Source organism: Anser anser (assembly GCF_964211835.1).
Source record: "Anser anser genome assembly, chromosome: 3".
Lineage (NCBI taxonomy): Eukaryota > Metazoa > Chordata > Aves > Anseriformes > Anatidae > Anser > Anser anser.
In genome coordinates this window covers 23,484,730-23,503,390 of record NC_139722.1, presented here as the reverse complement: position 1 = coordinate 23,503,390, position 18,661 = coordinate 23,484,730, and the positions used below count along the sequence as shown (strand labels likewise).

At 37.0% G+C, this 18,661-nt stretch overlaps 1 protein-coding gene and 1 long non-coding RNA gene across 15 annotated transcripts in view; one reads left to right on the top strand and one right to left on the bottom strand.

Annotated features, from left to right (window-relative positions):
• Positions 1 to 18,661, top strand: part of CSMD1 (CUB and Sushi multiple domains 1) — a 1,157,973-nt gene that overhangs the window by 897,709 nt on the left and 241,603 nt on the right. For all 14 annotated transcript variants that reach the window (XM_083828025.1, XM_083828026.1, XM_083828024.1 and 11 more), the window contains one exon: positions 12,764 to 12,933. In XM_083828025.1, the coding sequence (XP_083684151.1) occupies positions 12,764 to 12,933 (170 nt within the window). The remainder of the gene's footprint in view (positions 1 to 12,763; positions 12,934 to 18,661) is intronic.
• LOC310896118 overlaps positions 1 to 18,661 on the bottom strand; it is a 254,818-nt gene that overhangs the window by 98,464 nt on the left and 137,693 nt on the right. The window lies entirely within an intron of this gene.

The window sequence follows — 18,661 nt, the reverse complement described above, 5'->3', positions numbered from 1 at the left end:
AGGAGTACATTCCCATAGATACTGTCAAGGTGAAAATACTCTCCTAGCAATCCTGGCACAGGACTACTAGGAAAATACATGTGCACTTTGTCTTGAAGAAGAAATATCACTGAAGTAACCCATATCTAGGTTTGGTAGTATTGACCAAAAGGTGGTTTTGTACTACTTTGAAACAGCTGGGTCACCTATATGTTTGTTGATATTGCCACCTGGCACATTGCTGTAATAGCTATGTGTTTTATGTTTAATTTTCCAAATTTATTTCTGAATTTAATTATCATATAAAATTACCTTTGTGTTTGCTGGTATCCCTTTATGTGGGTAAAAAACAAGCTACTGGAGTACAGACAAGCTTCCCTGATTATCTTTTGTGTAGTTGAGATTTAGGAAGAGAAAACAATCTTCCTTTCCTCCTTTGTTGACATCTCATCTTGTATTATTTGTTGTTTTGTTGTTATGATTGCTTAAATTATTATTCCACTGTTTTCTAGAAATAAATATATATTTTTCAAAAACATTCATTTGATAACCAATTGTGGTTATGAATGGTTATTGACACTACTTCACATATATATTTTATTCCCATTTTATCACTTGCTTTTGCATAGTTGAAAATGTATATATACATTTATATTTATTCTGGGGCTGTATGAAGACAATTGCACGATGGTGTGGATACATATTCTTCGCAATTATTCTTCCTGCAACGGTTCTTTTTTTTCCTCTACCTATAATTATACAATTCTGTTACAGTTTCATTTCACAGTTGACTACTTTTTCTTGAGGCCATACCCAGCTTTTAGTGAGTTAGTCCCCCTAGAGTACAGAGCCAAGAGTAATGCTCCTATGCAGTTACGCACTTCTGCTTATCTCCAAAAATATGCCAACCTCAGGAGCTTGGTGAATACTGGGGTCCAGAAATGAGGTGGAATGTCTCCTAAATCTGTTGATTCTGAGGCTAAAGTCTGCCTAGAGGAGACCATAGCAATCACGTTTTTGACTGCTGTCTTCTTCTCTTCGATAAATTTTTAAACAGGAACCACAGAAGTTGTCTGGGAAATATGTTACCAAGGCAGATTTCCTACATCTCATCTAGAAAACCAGGACTGTGCTTTTAATCATACTTTTCTTACTTTTCAGTTTGCTTTAAGTCAAATTAGTCAGGAGCTTTCTAACATTCTGTATTGTAAAGTTGTTCTATTGTTAAAAAAGGAATTGGAAGACTCAGAAAACATTTCTATAAGTGATTTCACTTTTTAGTTGAATATAGTAATTCAATGAACCAGTAACACTAGAAGTAGATCTAGAATCCAGAAAATACTCTGTTATCTCTCCCCCATAACTCTCCCCCCCCCCGAGAAAATACATTCTTCCAGCTCAGTGCCATTGTCCATAGATTTCACTGTCATGCTGCAGTGCAGAATTCTTTTCCTGAATCTCATGAATTTCATATTTTCTTCTGCACACCAGCAAAGCTTTGTCAGCACTGAGAGAAAGTTAGATGATGCTCTGCTTCTTTTTTTGAATATCAGTGGCAAGTATCTTCTCAGACTTGGCAGGGGGATAGGATATAAGCCATAGCAGAAATGTGACATTAAACAAGAGATACCCAGTGAGTATACACATTTCCAGAGATAGGTGGCTGGTGAGTAGTTTTGAATCCATGCATCTGATGTACACCTAAATCATCTCCTAAATACTTTTTGAAATGTGACTATTATTTACAGTGATCCTCTGACAGGTAAGGAATGAGCCTTTGAGTTTTGGTATTCGCTTATAGTGTGTCATGAAATTCTGAAAGAGGTGAGACATTTCATTCTTTCTTTCATACTCTCCAAAGATCTCCTATTCACTAATTATTGAAGGCAATGGGTAGAAAAATGGCTGAAGAGACCTTTACAGTGGCAGATACAGTGCCTGAGTGTAGGAACTTCCTCTTTTTACAGAAGACATCTCAGAAATTTCTAGTTCACCCTGCTTGATTTGTTTTGAGAAATATAATGCAATAAATGTATGTTTATGAGATCACAGAAGATAGAGGTTTACTATAAATCAAGTTTAGGTAAAAAAAATAATAAATTCAGTTTGTTCCAGGTTGTCTGCAACATTAATTGCAAAATTGAACCAGTAGCAAAATTTTAAGATTTTTTTAACCTGCTTAATACCTTCAGTGATGTGAATGACCTTTACCTAGCCTCCCTACTCAGCATAGTGTCTGAAAAGCTACCCTTATTATCAGAGATGGTTGTTTTCTGCTGCTCATAAAGACAACAAATAAAGAAGACAAATAACAACACATTGGTCACCTCTTCTAGAATTTAGGCATTAGGTCATCACATGATAATGGGTAGGAAAATTTGACTTAGTCCTTCAACTCCCCTTTCCTAGATTGTCTTAAGGTTAATTTCCATTGCTTGATTTGCATGCTGCTTCTGTCTACTTGCCTGTTTTTTTCTGTTTACTGTCTCCCTAGGAAACGGTGATTAAAATTTACGTAGGATCTACCATGAAAATATTATCTGTACAGTGGTTTGTTCAATTGAAAGTAGCCCTTCATGGTAGGCACTGCATAGATTTTAAGCATAACATTAATAAAATAAGCTCGGCTTTAAGAGGTTATGTTTCTTTTCTTTTTTCTTTTCGGTTGTTATTCTCTCCTCTCCCTTTTTAACTTGCATTGCTTCCCTGTCCCCCATTAACCATTTCAACTGTATAGAGTATTTCTAAAACAAGCTTCAACAATTAAGCTGAAAACAACAGCTACTAAATATTTCCATTTTATACTTAAGTGGTGTTGCTCCTTTATTAAATTTTACATGGCACTTGATTTTTAATGGTGCATTATACTTTGAGTAAAATACTCACTGAGGTATTGTTCACTGATATTCACATTAATATCACATTAATTTATCATGTTCAGTTGTTATAGTAAATAATACAGGAATAATTAATGATAGGGTGCTAAAATAAATTGCTGACACTTTAAGAAGTTGTTTCTTTTTAACAGTTTAGTTAGTATTAATTGCAAAATCACCAATTATAATTAAGATACTTTGTCATGTTGTAGCATTGAGTTAATTTCCATGGAGACTGAAGCGTAAGTGGGAAGCTTGTTAGCCTGGATAGTACTGGGGATTTCTTTGAGACCCTTGAGATCTGGCGTTCATTGTTTTCTTTAAAATTTCTGTAGCATAAAATTTGAATTTTAGATCACCTTTGAGAAGTCAGACTAAGTCTGAAAACTGCTATTGATTTTTAGCTAGTGTTTAGGCAAAGAGAGCTCTCATTTATGTTTGGCTGTATATGAGCAGAAAATTTTACAGCATTAGTATTGAATGTATAAATCTTTAGATTATATTAAGTTTTTGCATGTATCCAGGGTCCACTGTACTTAGGAACTCTGTATTTAACTGCCGTCATATTTAAGTTGTTAATTTTTTAGGTAACATTGAGTTGCTGGAGCATGTCCAAAGAAGGGCAACCAAGATGGTGAAGGGTCTAGGGAACAAATCTTATGAGAAGTGGCTGAGGGAGTTGGAGTTATTTAACCTACAGAAAAGGAGGCTCAGGGGATACTTTATCACTCTCTACAACAACCTCAAAGGAGGTTATAGGGAGGTGGGGATAATTTTTCTTTCCCAAGCAGCAAGTGATAGGACAAGAGGAAATGGCCTCAAGTTACACCAGGGGAAATTTGGGTTGGATATTAGGAAAAATTTCCTCACTGAAAAGGTTGTGAAGCATTGGAACAGGCTGCCCAGGGAAGTGGTTGAGTCACCATCTCTGGAGGCATTCAAGACACACAGATGTGGTGCTTTTGGACATGGTTTAGTGGTAGACTAGGCAGTGCTAGGTTAACGGTTGGACTTGATCCTAGAGGTCTTTTCCAACCTAAATGATTGTATGATTCTATTATTTCCATGTCACACAACATAGTAAAGCTTCCTAGCTTTTTTATAATGTCTGAGGAGTGACATGTGAGTGATAGCTGATGATGATTTGAAATCTATCTTGAGGGAAAAACAAAAGGAAAGGTAAGGATAGGGAAAGAAAAGGGAAAGTCAGTCCTTAAGCAGCAGCTGGGAAGAGGAAGGAGAATCACCACACTAATACTTCTCCAATAAAGTGTGTGGCAAAAATGATGATTACAGTAATGATGAGCAAAAACGATTACAGTAATGATGAAAAAGCCAACACCTTACTGCTTTCTCAGTAATATACTTCTATTTCTCTTGAAGACCCACTCAAGCTCTTTGTAAGTAGTTTATGATGCTGTTACCCCTGAATAAGGTGGTGGTAGCTGTTGCAATGAATAGTGTGCACGCTCCAAACTGATTAGTAGTTAAGCTGTGTGTGTATATTATTGTGTAATATCTATTGTGTATTAAAAACAAACAAGCAAACAAAAACACTATCTGCTCATATCTACTAGGCTTTATTCCAATACGAACTTAAAAGCTAAAAGCCACCAAGTTAGGAGTGATGCAAACAAGCTAAAAGCAATAGGGCAAAGGAGTGAGAAGTGGGGTAAGAACAGTATGGTTTAAGTGTCCATGGCAGCCACTTTTAAGGAGAAACCCAGCATAACAGTGATTCAGAATTCACCAGTGCTAGGTGAAAGCAAGAGCAGCACATAGGTGTCCTGCATAGGGCTTACAAGTGAAAGAGTGGCTGAAGAACTGGAAATGAAGGGCATTACAGAAGTTAAGGCACTGTGCGGCAGAGGTGCTGTGCAAGTTTCATGTGCACCTTGGCTGGATGTGGCATTCCAGTTAATCAGAAGCTTCATCTCCCTGCACTGCACCTGAGTTTGTACATGAAACTGTGCTTCAGTGCAGTCACATCATGTCTATATTAAAGTCATATGCACAGCTATGGGCTTTAGAGGCCCATCAGTCAATGCCTGTGGAGAAAACCTAAGTTCTTGCTGATGTATGAAGACAGATCATGATGGCAGGTTCCACTTCATCCATGATCCCTTTGCCCTTGTGATAATGTTGGATGATCATCCTACTGGGTAACAATATTGTCCAATAGAAACACAAAGAAGTATTAACTGTCTGAGCTCAACTTGTTCTCATTTTATCAACTGCTGCACCATTTTGTAAATACAACAAAGATATTCTGCACTCAGTAGAAGAGCTTGGTGGCAGAGAAGCCTTTAAACTGGCAGTATACTACTTTTATTTGATCTCTGCATTGAAGATCTGTTTAAAATCCTGTCAAACCTTTTAGCAAGACATATGGAAGAATAATAAAGTAAAGTTTTCCATTAAATAAAGCTATTGTTACGTTTTTACATGAACTGTATTTCAAAGCATATCAAGAGCCCTGAATTGTTTGTTTTATGGAGTCTGTGTTCATTGAACACTTCCTGAATATGATTTTCAAAAAATCTACTTTCTACTGTTTCCTTTTATCCTACTTCAAGTAAGACAATGAAAGAAGAAAAAAAAGTTACTTATGTAAATGGAATTTAAGTGAGTTTATTAAGCAAAAGAACAAAGAATGGGGTCAACCGTCTATTCCAGGCAGATTGCGCTCACTGCAAGAGAATAAAAGAACAGCTTAATAAGATGCATTTTCCAGTCTGCTGCAGTTCTCAACAAGGTTATAATAGACTACTCAGAAAACGTAGTGAAAATAAAAGCATATAGTTTCTCCTTTAAAACCTTTTGGCTGTGGTTATAGGTAGTACACACTGACTAATAGTATACCTAGGGGATAACTAAGGTGAATATTTTAGATTTCATAATACATAACATTAACTTTAAAAAGCACTCAAGGTTCAAAAGTTGTAATAATGAATTAGGTTAATCTGCTTTTATCTGCTTGTCATGTTTTGAAACAGACTCGATGCTATATTGATTTTTTCTTAAAAGTTTAAGTGGTATTGGCTTTTAGATGCTGCCATTTGGCAGATGTTTATGGTTTGGCAGATTTGAAAAATGAAAAATTGGAATTGGAACCAGTAACTTATATGTGCAGAACAAATTTAGTTTTGGTATATGCTAGTTTTAGCGATGTAACAAGCCATTTAGATGTGATGACAATAACTTTCTACCCTACTAGTAACCAAACTATGTAGAAAATTTGGATTTTAGTGAATCTATTCTTCTTTCAGCAAGAAAACCACAAACCTCTGTAGCACTGTGAGCACATTTTTATTTAAATTAGCATGCATTACAATTCAATTAAAACACTGAATAAATAAGGGCATATTCTTAAAGAAGGTCATTATCTCTTGCTCTTCATCCTCGCCTAAAAATGCACAGCTATTCACTGAAGACATCAGAAAAAAATCTCCTGTTCTTAAAAAATAGATGCTTGAAATTTAATGTTTTATAATGGAAATCTTCCTTCCTTCCAATACCCGAGTGTTTCTTTTGCAGTTCTCATTCAAATTAGGGAACTAGATTAGCTGGGGTAGTTAATGTGAATTAACACATTGAATATCTCATATGAGGTAACGTAAGTGTTCAGTGCTATTGCAAAGTTTACAATCTAATTCTTTTCCAGATTAAATAATGTTTCATATTTAAATCTTCCTCACTTTTTATTTATAGCCTATTTTCAATTAAACAGATCCCTTCAATATGAAAACAACCTCTTAATTTTATGGACCCTGTCAGAGCACAGTAGGTGCTATTTTATGTTACTTCTACAATAATGTACCTTTTTTTTCCTTTCTCCCCCAGCCTCAAAAAAATTGTTTAAGAATTATGACAACCCCACTACATCTTTTCTAGATCAAAAGAGGTCTCTCCTATACTTTTGAATGGAATTTTTTTCATTTCTTTTTACATATTTTTTATGGTTTTCTTTATTTGTCTATTTTTGCTTAAAACAGACGTTTGAGAAATCTCATGGATTACCCATTTTTTTGGCTTTTTCTACAAAATATATTTAAAATATGTAAGAAAATGGAGGTAAATTTTAGGTTAAAGTGACAAATGGGTCTTTTCTGTTTAATCTAAAGATTTAGGTGCCACTGATCATATTGATAGTTAAAAAACGTAAACAATTTTAAAAAATAGATGACTACAGAAACAGGCATAATAAGAAAACAAAATAAAGAAGGGATCTGTATTGCATTGTAAAGACTCTACAGCCAGCAAAACAGCAGAAAAAAGCTCCAGAAATATAAGAAACTGTCCCTAGTCCTGAGAAAGACTACACCTTACATGCCTACTTCGGCTGTTTTCAGATACTCACTGGCACAGGGAACTTGGATGATACATTTCCCCTAAACCCTGCTCCATCACTTTAGCACCAAGCTTGTAACTTCGACAGCATTTGACACACAGGTGAAGGCATAAGGTCACATTCACAGTAAGCCCCATAATTCTGCAAAAATCATAAGAGACCTAGAACCACAAAGCAAACATGCTAAGTAACATCATCTCCCTACTCATAAGCATGCTCTAAAAATTACTCACCTGAAGAAGAGCTGCATGCAGTAAAGGCACCTACTACTACGCAGCTTGCTTTACTCTAAAAGATCCTACTAGTTGTCACCTCAAAAAGACATGCTTACCTCCCTCAACTTAGAAACACATCAGCCCCCACACTCTGACCCACCTAAAGAACCCTGCAAGTGGCTGAAGAAAAAACAAAGCCCTCACCCCCCCCAAAAAAGCAGCTCTAACAGAAGGAGCTCTCCCACAGGACACCTGCAGCTTATATACCATTAGGCCCACCTGGCACCCAACCAATTACCTGGGAAAGGGGCGGGGCAAAGCAAAAAAGGTAGAAATCAAGCAGGATGAGCAGCAGCTGTGTTGGTTTTGTTTACCTGGCTCAGCTCAGCAGTGTGCAAAGCACAGCACAGAGAGCTGGGCTGTTTCTAGAAGCAACAATTCCTGTGCCTTTGCTTCAGCTTTGAATACTGAAAGGACAACATGACCAAGTAAGTAACTGAAACCATTTCAACTGGAATTAGTTCAAAGCTTTTTTCACGCTTTCCTTACACTTATGATGGATGTAGACGTCTCTATATTAATTCTCTTAGATTTGTAGCTGCTGTTAGTAACATTAACCATAATCTCCTTTTGAATCTGGACAGTTTTGTATGGCAGTAGAAGGATTGCTTAATGTTGGCTGCTCATGTTTTGCTTTTGGTGGCCTTTAGGTTTATTGTTTATCATTTTTAGAGAACTTTCATGCAAATAAAGACTAGGCAAGGTTATGGCTGGTCTTAATGAAATTAAGTACTATGAAAACTGGGAAAAATTACTGGGGAAATTTACTGAGAAAGTTTAATACCAGCAAGCTAATGCAAGTGGTAAAAACTGTTTTAAATATATTCACTTTCAGTGGGATTTGTGGAATAAAGGGAAAGATATAGGGATAAGAAAATGAAACTTCCCTTAACATGGAGAATGTTGCTTTTCCCAGCTGTGTAAAATGGCATCAGCATAAACTTCTCCCTTCCCCTTGGCCTTTTTGATTTTAATCAGGTTGTTTTAACTTTTACCATCTTACACAACATGTGAAATTGAGCACATGGTTGCTATTAAGGAGATTAGATTTTTTTTTTCTGGCTCTGGTCTCTGTGCTTAAGTTCTCTGCAAGGAGCTCTACTGTTTGTGTGTCCATCATGGATATGATCTTCTCTTTTTGTTTCATGTAGAATGAAAATAATTTATTTTACCCAAAGCACCGCTACAGGCTGGGAGATAAGTGGTTAGACAGCTGTCTGGGAGAGAAGGAGCTGGGAGGATTGGTTGATAGTTGGCTGAATATGAGCCAGCAGTGTGGCTAGGAAGGCCAACATCATCCTGGCTTGCATAAGAAGCAGTGTGGCCAGCAGGGCTAGGGAAGTGATTGTCGCCCTGTACTCGGCTCTGGTGAGGCTGCACCTCGAGTACTGTGTTCAGTTTTGGGCCTCTTGCTACAAGAAGGACACGGAGGTGCTCCTGCAAGTCCGGAGGAGGGCAACAAAGCTGGTGAGGGGTCTGGAGAACAAGTCTTATGAGGAGCAGCTGAGGGAGCTGGGTTTGTTCAGCCTGGAGAAGAGGAGGCTCAGGGGCGACCTTATCGCACTCCACAGTTACCTTAAAGGAGGCTGTAGAGAGGTGGGGGTTGGTCTGTTCTCCCACGTGCCTGGTGACAGGACGAGGGGGAATGGGCTAAAGCTGCGCCAGGGGAGGTTTAGGTTGGATATTAGGAAGAACTTCTTTACCGAAAGGGTTGTTAGGCATTGGAATAGGCTGCCCAGGGAGGTGGTTGAGTCACCATCCCTGGAGGTCTTTAAGAGATGTTTAGATGTAGAGCTTAGTGATATGGTTTAGTGGGGGGACTTGTTAGTGTTAGGTCAGAGGTTGGACTGGGTGATCTTGGAGGTCTCTTCCAACCTAGATGATTCTGTGTGTGTGTGTGATTTAAGTGCTACATCTGTGTTATAGCATTTTTTTAAAGTTTATCATATGCAGATATTAAATTGCATTCATATGCACACAATTATACTAGTTTAACACGTCATATAATCTAACAAAGTGCAGTGTGAAATATGTTTTTTTTAAAAAAAAAAGGCTACACCTGGAGGACCTAGTCCTGAAAATACTATTTACATAGAACACAGTAATTCAGTGCTTAATAAATGAAAATACAAGCAAAAATGTGTGTGTGTATATATATATATATTTTCATATGCAGGGAACATAAGAAGTCTTTTCTATTTCATTTGTATGGGCTTGGGAAGCAGATCATTCTCCCAGGGAGTGGGTGAAAGGAATCTGTAAGGTGTTGAAGTAAAATAGTGATGTGAAAGTCCTCTGCAGCCAAGAAACAAAGAGCTCTTTCAGAATCATCTGATAAGATTTGTCTGTTTAACTAGAGGTGCTAAAATCAGTAGTTACTCATAAAGCACATGTGCTAGATAAGGAACATTGCATTAAATCTTTCAGAAGTGATTGGCATTTTTTTTATTATTTTTAAATTACCATAAGTGGATAAGCCATATCTCTTCCTTATGCAAAACTTCATGGTTCGATCTTTAATCAAGAATGTAGGAGATCTGGTTTCACTTCGTTTCTGTAAAAGAATGTTAAATAATGGCTGATACCTCCTAGCAGAATGATCTTGCCAATGTGGCTAAAGACTATTTTTTTTTTTCATTTCTCATAAAGAATTAAAGATTTTTTGGAGGTAATGAAAATGGAAATGAACATGAGTGTGTTTTTCAAGTCTACTTGTTTGGTAGTCACAGGGTAACAGTGATATTATTTTCTAACTGTTTAATGCATGAATTTCCTTGAAGTATTCCTCCTCCCTTGTTTAATGCCCTACCCATTGTGCTAAAGAGGTTAGCCAACATTTGTTCATTTTCTAATCAATTTGTCTGAATTAGAAGTTGTAGGAGATGCATGTTTGGATTCCCAGAGGCAGAAAAGTGAATTGAATTTAGGTGTCATACGTTCTGGCTGCATGTGTTAATTACTGCATGATTATTATTTTTTTAACAGTACCTTCTACTGTAGATATTTTAAAACAAACCAAACCAACCAAACAAACCCACATGGTGTTTCCTGTATTGCTGAGTAGAATACTAGGGCCTAAAGGGGGAGAGATGCCTTTTTCCTGTTGACACGCTGCATATTGTTCGTGGATGCTGTTCAGAGTTTCTAAACCCTGGTGCAATCATGGATTCCAGTGTGCAGGGATGGTTATAAAAAATACTTGGTTGAAGTCCTTAGGGCATAAGGCACTTCACTTTCTTCCCAAAAGTCAATTAAAAAAGAGTTACATATGCATATGTAAATGCACACACAAAAAATGTATACAGATATTTATATATAACCATATGTAGTAGTATCCCATATCTGAGAGATCGTTTACCAAAGAAGTATCATAGCATCTAGTTCATTTGTCAGTCTTCTAATATTCTATGCAACATTTAAACAATATAAAATGACTTTAGACTGTCCCATGAAGGAACAGTTCAGCTATCTGAGGTTTTGTGGCAGGGGCTAACTTTCAACACTCTTCTGCCTATCAAATATACTGCAGCTCAGGGTCAAAGTAACCTAAGGAAGAGAACATAAAGCTCTACTTTAAAATAGAAAATGATCTCTAGCTTACATGTTAAATCAAGGATCCTGAGCCAGATCCTTTTGATTTCCTTCCTTGGGAGAGCCCAAATGTAGAGCAGAAAGACTGAGTAAGACTATTTCCTTCCTAAATTCCTTTCTTCTCTCCTTTCATCTTTCATTCCCTCCTTCCCCCATTTTATGCATTCCTCCCAGTTTCCCTCTCCTTCACCTTCTGCTTCGTCCTTTCTTTCTTCAATGTTATTGAAGGGAAGAAGTACAGAATAATTCACTGGTTTTGACCTTTTCAAAAGCAAAGGCATGTAACTTTGATGTCTGTCAAGGCCTCTGAAATTTAAATGTAAGATTTTTAGATAGTTTGTATATAAATATGAAACATGCATTACTCCCTGAATATGTTTAAAAGAATTAGTTTCTGATTTTTCTGCTGTATCTTTACACTGTATTTTCAAAATGATTGTAAAAAAAAATACATTTTTTCTAAAAAAAAAAAAAGAAAATTTACAGTGCTAAAATTTTAAAATCCACACTTCCAAAACTGAATATCTTGAATATCCTATGAGCCCTAAGAGTCTATTTAAAATGTACATGAAAAAAAAAATTACCAGTTACCACTTCTGTAAAATGTATCTTTTGGTTTATTATTACACATTTATGTGTTCTTGTGTTAATTGTTATAACAGGTTTGTGCCGAACTCTGAATAAGTTCTGAATGATGTTTAGGTCAAAATCTGCATTTTACGTAATATATTTTATCCTTAGATTGAACAATGAAGCATAAATATTAGTCAATCTTAAAAATTGTAGATTAATATATATTGACTGGAGGTTTTAGAAGGCATTTTAATGCCATTTTTAAGCATTTTGAATTTTTTTTTGAACAGTATATCAATATTCTTTTCTGTCTCTTTCAGTGTGTTCATTTATGTGCTGAAATTTACATTGCACATTTGGAATAATTTTATTAGCCTTTATTCTGAATTCAAACTGAGCCCACAGCCTGAAACACACTACTTTTCCTATATATTTCTTTACTGGGAAGTAATGACAAAAACTTCTACTCCTGAAAGTGTCAGTTCTTACTACAGGTGGCTGTGAAAAAGACTCACCTACTTTTTACCTTGAAAGGAAGGGAGCTGTCTGCTTGATGCTGACTAATATCAGTAACTGTTGGTTTGTTCTGTATTTTTTTTGTTTGTTTTCATACCTGGTGGAAAAAATATGTGACTTCTTTTGATTTATTGCCAGACTGCTTTATCTCAGAAGATTATTGTCTGCTTTTTCTAGTACTTGTAAAAGCTGTGCAGGCGAGTAGGTGAAATCAATGTTACACTTATTTGAAATGTTACCACAATAAATATATTTCAACAGAACCTCTAATTTTTATGGAATCTGGCTGAGCTGCGTTATAGGTTAGCCTAATGGGAGGACCAAGGAATAAATTGGAGGTAAAGGGAACTAGATAAAAGCACCTAAGTGCACATTTACCCAGTGAAATGCTGGAAATAGCAACTTTGGTAGGGCTTTTAGGTGTTTGTCCTGTAGATGAAATCCAGCAGAAACGTACTTTTCCTAGATAGTCATAGCAAGTTAGAGTTTTCATAGCGACTAAATATTTCTGAAAATAACCTACATTTTCTTGAAATCGATAATTCACTTCTTTTTTTCCTTTTTTTTCCTTTTTTTTTTTTTATTGTGTCTGTCTCCTTTAGCTGAATGTGGAGCAACTGTCTCTGGAAATGAAGGAACATTGTTGTCTCCAAATTTTCCATCTAATTATGACAACAACCATGAATGTATCTATAAAATTGAAACAGAGGCTGGAAAAGGGATCCATCTTAGAGCCAGGAGTTTTCAGCTGCGTGAGGGAGATATTGTTAAGGTAAAAAGAAAACTTATTTCACTTTCTATCATGCTCAACATTCACATTACATGAATGACTCAGTATTTAATACCAAATATCTTTATCTTCATTTCACCTTCCCACACCGAATGTAAATTCTGTCTGAATATAGGTGACATTACAAGTTCAGTTGTATTTACAGAAATATTAGGCCATTTACACTGGATGTAAATGTAAAAAGAAAACCTTAAATGTAAACTTGAATTTTGAAAACTAAGGTGTAAATATTATTTTCTGTTCACAAGAATATTTATAAGTGAAGCTCTGGGATTGCTTAAAAAAGGACAGTTTTTAATTGCAGATGGTACATTATCAGTACATTTTTATTCTCTTATTTATCTTGCACGGAGTGGGCATTTCTTTCAAATTAATTAATTTTCTCATTTGAATACGAAGATGCCAGCTAATATAGATTATTGTAATTGCTCTAGGTGTATTTTATTTCTCCAGGTGTCCCTGCCTGAGCAGGGGGTTGGGCCAGATGACATACAGAGGTCCCTTCCAACCTCAACCATTCTGTGATTCTGTTATATTGACTAAAGCAGTACTTAAAGAAGTTGGTTTTCTTTCTTTCGCTCTTACTCTGTAGCTAACGTTTGAAACATACCCTAAATATGAACAGATTTTAACATATACTTCTATACAGTATGTTCATAATATATTTTTTTAATAATGGCTGCTGCATTCTTGTATGGGAATAAAACATGACATTCATCTGAAGTGTTGAGCATATATTAAATTACTCTTTCAAGTTTATGTCTCTAATTTTTCAGAGTTAATTGATACTTCAAATCACTGAGGACGCTGAATTCAGTTAGCAACTTGCTATCTGGGGATATCATAGCAACCCATTTAGCATGTTAGAAATAATTGTCTGTATTTCTAACCTGATTGTACTATTTTTTATTTGCACTTCCCACAGTAGTTTAAAGATATTATTATAGAGCAAATTTTGTTTACCATACTTTTATCTATTATTCCATCGGATGAGTCTCCTTATGTAAATGTGTGAGTATTTTAAAATCAAAGGAAAAAAAAGGGGGGGGGGGAGGCTTCTCTTTAAGTACTGGCTTTCCTAATACAAACATTCATACCTTTGTTACTATACTGTTATTTGTAGCAAGTACAGACTGGATCAAACCATGAATTAAGCAAAACTTAAAAACATCACAAGCAGCTCCCTCACAAGGGGAGCGGAGGGGCAGGCGCTGAGCTCTGCTCTCTGGGGACAGCGACAGGACCCGAGGGAACAGCATGGAGCTGGGACAGGGGAGGGTCAGGCTGGGTGTTAGGGAAAGGCTCTTCACTGAGAGGGTGGTTGGGCACTGGGGCAGGCTTCCCAGGGTGGTCATGGCACCGAGCATGCTGGGGTTCAAGAAGTGTTTGGACAATGCTCTTAGACATGGTTTGATTTTTAGGTGATCCTAAGCGGAGCTGGGAGTTGCACTTAATCCTTGTGGATCCCTTCCAACTTACAATATTCTATGATTCTATTAGCCTGTAGGTTTCATTTTAGATCAATGAAAATTGAGTAGGTGGGCAAAATACATGGTCTATATTGTCCTTTGCTCCCAGGTTCCATGGTTTGGTAGCATAGATCCCCACAAAACCATGAATAGATGCAGCAGACGCAGAAGAACTTAATTGACCGCTGAACTGCTTTGATACTGTACTTAAGTCTCTGAGAAGCTTTGCACATGTGTAGTTTATAAACAATTTAAGAGACTACCTGAACAGCAATAAAAAAAAAAAATATCTTGGAAAACCCTAAACAAGCATTTAAGAAACTGAGTTATTCTTCAGAACTTTTCAGGAGTTATGTCAAGCATACTTAGAGCTATTCCCTGGAGATGTAAGAAAGATTTGCTGGAGAGAAAGCTGTTCAGGGCAATGTGTCACATACTTTCTTCTTTAATAAATCTGTTAGCATATTACTCCTGAGGATCCAAAGGAAGCAAAGGCAAAATTAAGGCCATGTCTGAACTGCAAGGCCTGTTCTCTAAATGAGAAGCAAATAGCACAGCACAATCTCCATCTACACAATTAAACTCTCTTCCTCCATAGTCTGCATTTATAGAACTAATGTCTATTTTGTCTCCACTCCCATGCCAGGATGTGCTTGTATATACTTCCATGGGAATCAGCCCTTGATCTATGCAAGCTCCCAAACTTTACCCAGACATTGTCTGGAAGACTGACAATTGGAGAAGGCCAAAATCCTGACTGAAAATGTGCTGAACGTTAAATAGAGCATACAACTGAATGTTAATGTCTGGGGGTTCGTCCTTGCTTTGTTTATATTAGTGACAGCCTGGCTAAGGTATCACTAGCGTTCACATTATATAAACTTGTCTATGCAGCTTCTTATTTTTTTTAGCTATTCTTTGGAGGATGTCCTTCAAGACTGAAAGAAATGCTTTTGTCATGCATCAGGAGATGATGCTGTTTGATTATCACTATGAAGAGACGCTTTGTGATTATTTAAAATCTGCTAGATGAAAGCAGAGAACACTCTAGCAATCTAGCAGAGGAAGCCAGCAAGAATTTTGTTTTCCAAAGCAATGCCAGTTATCTTAGAAACTTAACCTAGTTGAGTTGATCCAAATGGTTCATCTAGCTCAGTATTCCTTCTCTGATAACGGTAATAGAAGGTATTATTTGGGTAAAATAAGCAAGCCTGACCACTTGTCTGTGCTCCATTTCCCATAGGTCTCCCCAGCATCCATAGATTTTGGGTTAAGTTAGACCACGTTTTACTGTCTGTTCTGTTCATTATCTGTTATGGACCTATTGTCTTTTAATTTTGTTAGCCATTTAGATCAGTTGATAGTACGTACCTGTTCTGTGACAATAAATCCTGAAAGTTCACGATGTACTGTGTAAAGAAGTAGTTTATCTTTTTTCTTTTTCCCCAAGGAAATTTGTCCCTTTAATATGGGTTAGGAAAAAGCGAGATACCATATAGACTACAGCACCTCATTTTTCAGCATGGATGAGTTCACTCTCAGCTAACATGCTATTTTACTTTAGTTCCCTAAGATGGTTCAGAATTGTATCTTAACTGTGGATGCTTGTTTTGCATATAGCATGGTTTAGGCGAATACATACTATCTAGTCTCTTCCCTTTTCTTTTGTGGTTTGTCTGTGAGGGAGATCTCCGCATCTGTGACAGAAATAAATTTTAATGTACTCTGACCAGATCTACAATCTGAGCAACTGGGAAATTATAACGCTCTCCAAATGCTTACCTTCCCCAAAGCTTTGGCAGAGATGCAGAATTCTGAAGTTTGCTTTCTTTCCTCTGTGTACATAAATATGAGCAAAATATGGTATAATCACCAGACATTATCTTGTGCTTGCACAGAAGAAAGCCCCAAGACTTTGCCTTTCAAGCAGCTTGCAAGGGATGCACTGAATCTTCAGAATATTTATAAACCTTGTGCTGAACCACAGAACATTTTCCCCCCTGAATATCTTTCTACTTTTGAAGAAAATATGTGCTTATATAGTATTGCATTTTGCATCTGTGGCACAGTGCTGGCAGCCAGGGGGCTGCAGAGGAGAGGCTTGGGGCTGTGAGGAGAGGCCGGGGCTGCCCCACGCCGGACACAGCTGGTTCCAGAAGGCTCCATTGGCCTCACTGCAGGGCATGGCTGTGGGCCCAGCAGCCGAGATGAAGGCGCCTCTGGGAAACATATTTGAGAAAAGGTAAAAAATGCTGCTCAGCAGTGTGTGAGAGAGAGTAATGAGGGGAAAAAGAAAAACATCTGAGAAACAATCCTGGCAATGCCAAGGTCAATGCTCCACAAATGTCTTACAAAGTATGTAATATCACTATTTGAGGTAAGATGGCAAAAAATTCCATGAGGATTTAATACAAAAGTTTGGGAACATATATAGGAAGATACATAACAATGTCAGGAAGCTATATGGGAATTATTTCTCAAACCATCAAAGCACTATTTTAAAAACATTTCCCTCCCTTTGAAAAGACTTTATACCGTAAAGATCTCGACAGTTAAGGAATTGCAGAGTTTAGTTATAAGTAATTTATTCTTATTATCAGAAAGAGAAACTGGATTTTAAGAAAATCTAGCCAGCATTTACTTCTCCTTCAGATATCTGCTTTTTACATCCCACAGCAGATACATGTACATTAGCACCATTACTGGGAGATTTTACCTCATGAATAACAGTAGCACTGTCCTCTCTTCTCACCTGCGTATTTTCAGCCCAGCAGCAGAGCAAGCACGTACCTCTCAGTTCCTCACAAATACTTAGGTGAAATGGAGCATCTCGAATGTCCTGGCTTCATTTATCTTAGTACACTAAACAATGCCACGATTGTTCTCTACTGCCCCCAAGGCCAAGTTCTACAGTTTGAATACATCCATAACATTAAACTCTCTAATCTTACAAAACAAGGTGGTTCACTTAAACCTCCTCTTGGAAACAGTCCCTGGCCTATGCATCTCCTGGGCTAACATTTTCTCAGAAAAGATTTGTGAGGGTGGTAGTAGGCCTGCATTAAATGAGTGCCAAGGATGTACTAACAATAAATATTGTGTGAACAATCAAGTTGTGCCTGTCTCCTGCTCTGGCACAGAGTTGTGCTCTGTCTCCTACATGCTTTTAAAATGTAAAACCAGCTTCAACTGTGTGTGTTTAACTAGGTTTGCTGTTGGCACAAGTACGAACTGAAAAGTCATCTAAATATTGAAGTTAAGTAGCGCATGGGGAATAATATAATTTTCAAAAGTGTTTCTGACATAAGGCTATGTACATGAGAAAGGGGCAAGATAAGTGATTTCAAGGAGAGTACTTGCAATGTATTGCCAGGGTAATGACTGTAAGTTATGGGCAAAGCTTCCTATAGCTGTAGCAAGGTTTAAACTTGAACTGAGGGGAAAGAAGTCAGAACTTCTGACTTCTAAAAAAAATAGAAATATTTCTAAAAGAAATAGAAACAGAGGCACCATTTTGAGGTGAATAGCTAAGCTGAGTATTTTAAAGCTTATTCTTTCTGACTGACACTTCAGATTCCTCATCTTTCTGCTTCAATGACCACTTGAAACTTTTTAATTCTTTAAAATGGTTTCTTTTGCTGATATCTTTATCGTGCAATCACCATGAATTTTTTAGAGGCAACACTAAAACCAGGGTATAATTTCATGTCTTTCAGAAGCTATGTGGCCAAATATCTTTCAGTTTGTTCCATGGCACAGAAAATAGTACTTGGTAATTGTGAGTTATGTTTGAAATTGGTTCTCCTACATGAATTAAGCATGCGCCCTATAGTGGCAATGTCTATACCAGTTATTAATGTTTTCTGGCTCTGGAGGCAGTCACACATGGCGTATCTCCTCCATACATCAGAACACAATGGTTGCACACAAGCTGCATATTGGGAATAGTCCTGGCCCACACTAATCGCCAAATTGTGACCAAGAACTGTTAGGGAAAATGCAGCCTGGCTTGCAGCAAAACTTTTACAGGGACAATTCAAAGAAGTTATCAATATGGATGGTTGAGCTTCAATTCTTGTTATTTGTTCATTGGTAGTTTCAGTTAGTAGAATAGAGATGTACTGAGTTTTGTCTGTAATGTTAGTAACAGGAGGACAAGTGTTACCAGTTAAAAATAGTCCCTGCCTTTTTACAGCTGCTTTCACACGATTCCTCTTATTTTTATTTCATAAAATGACATT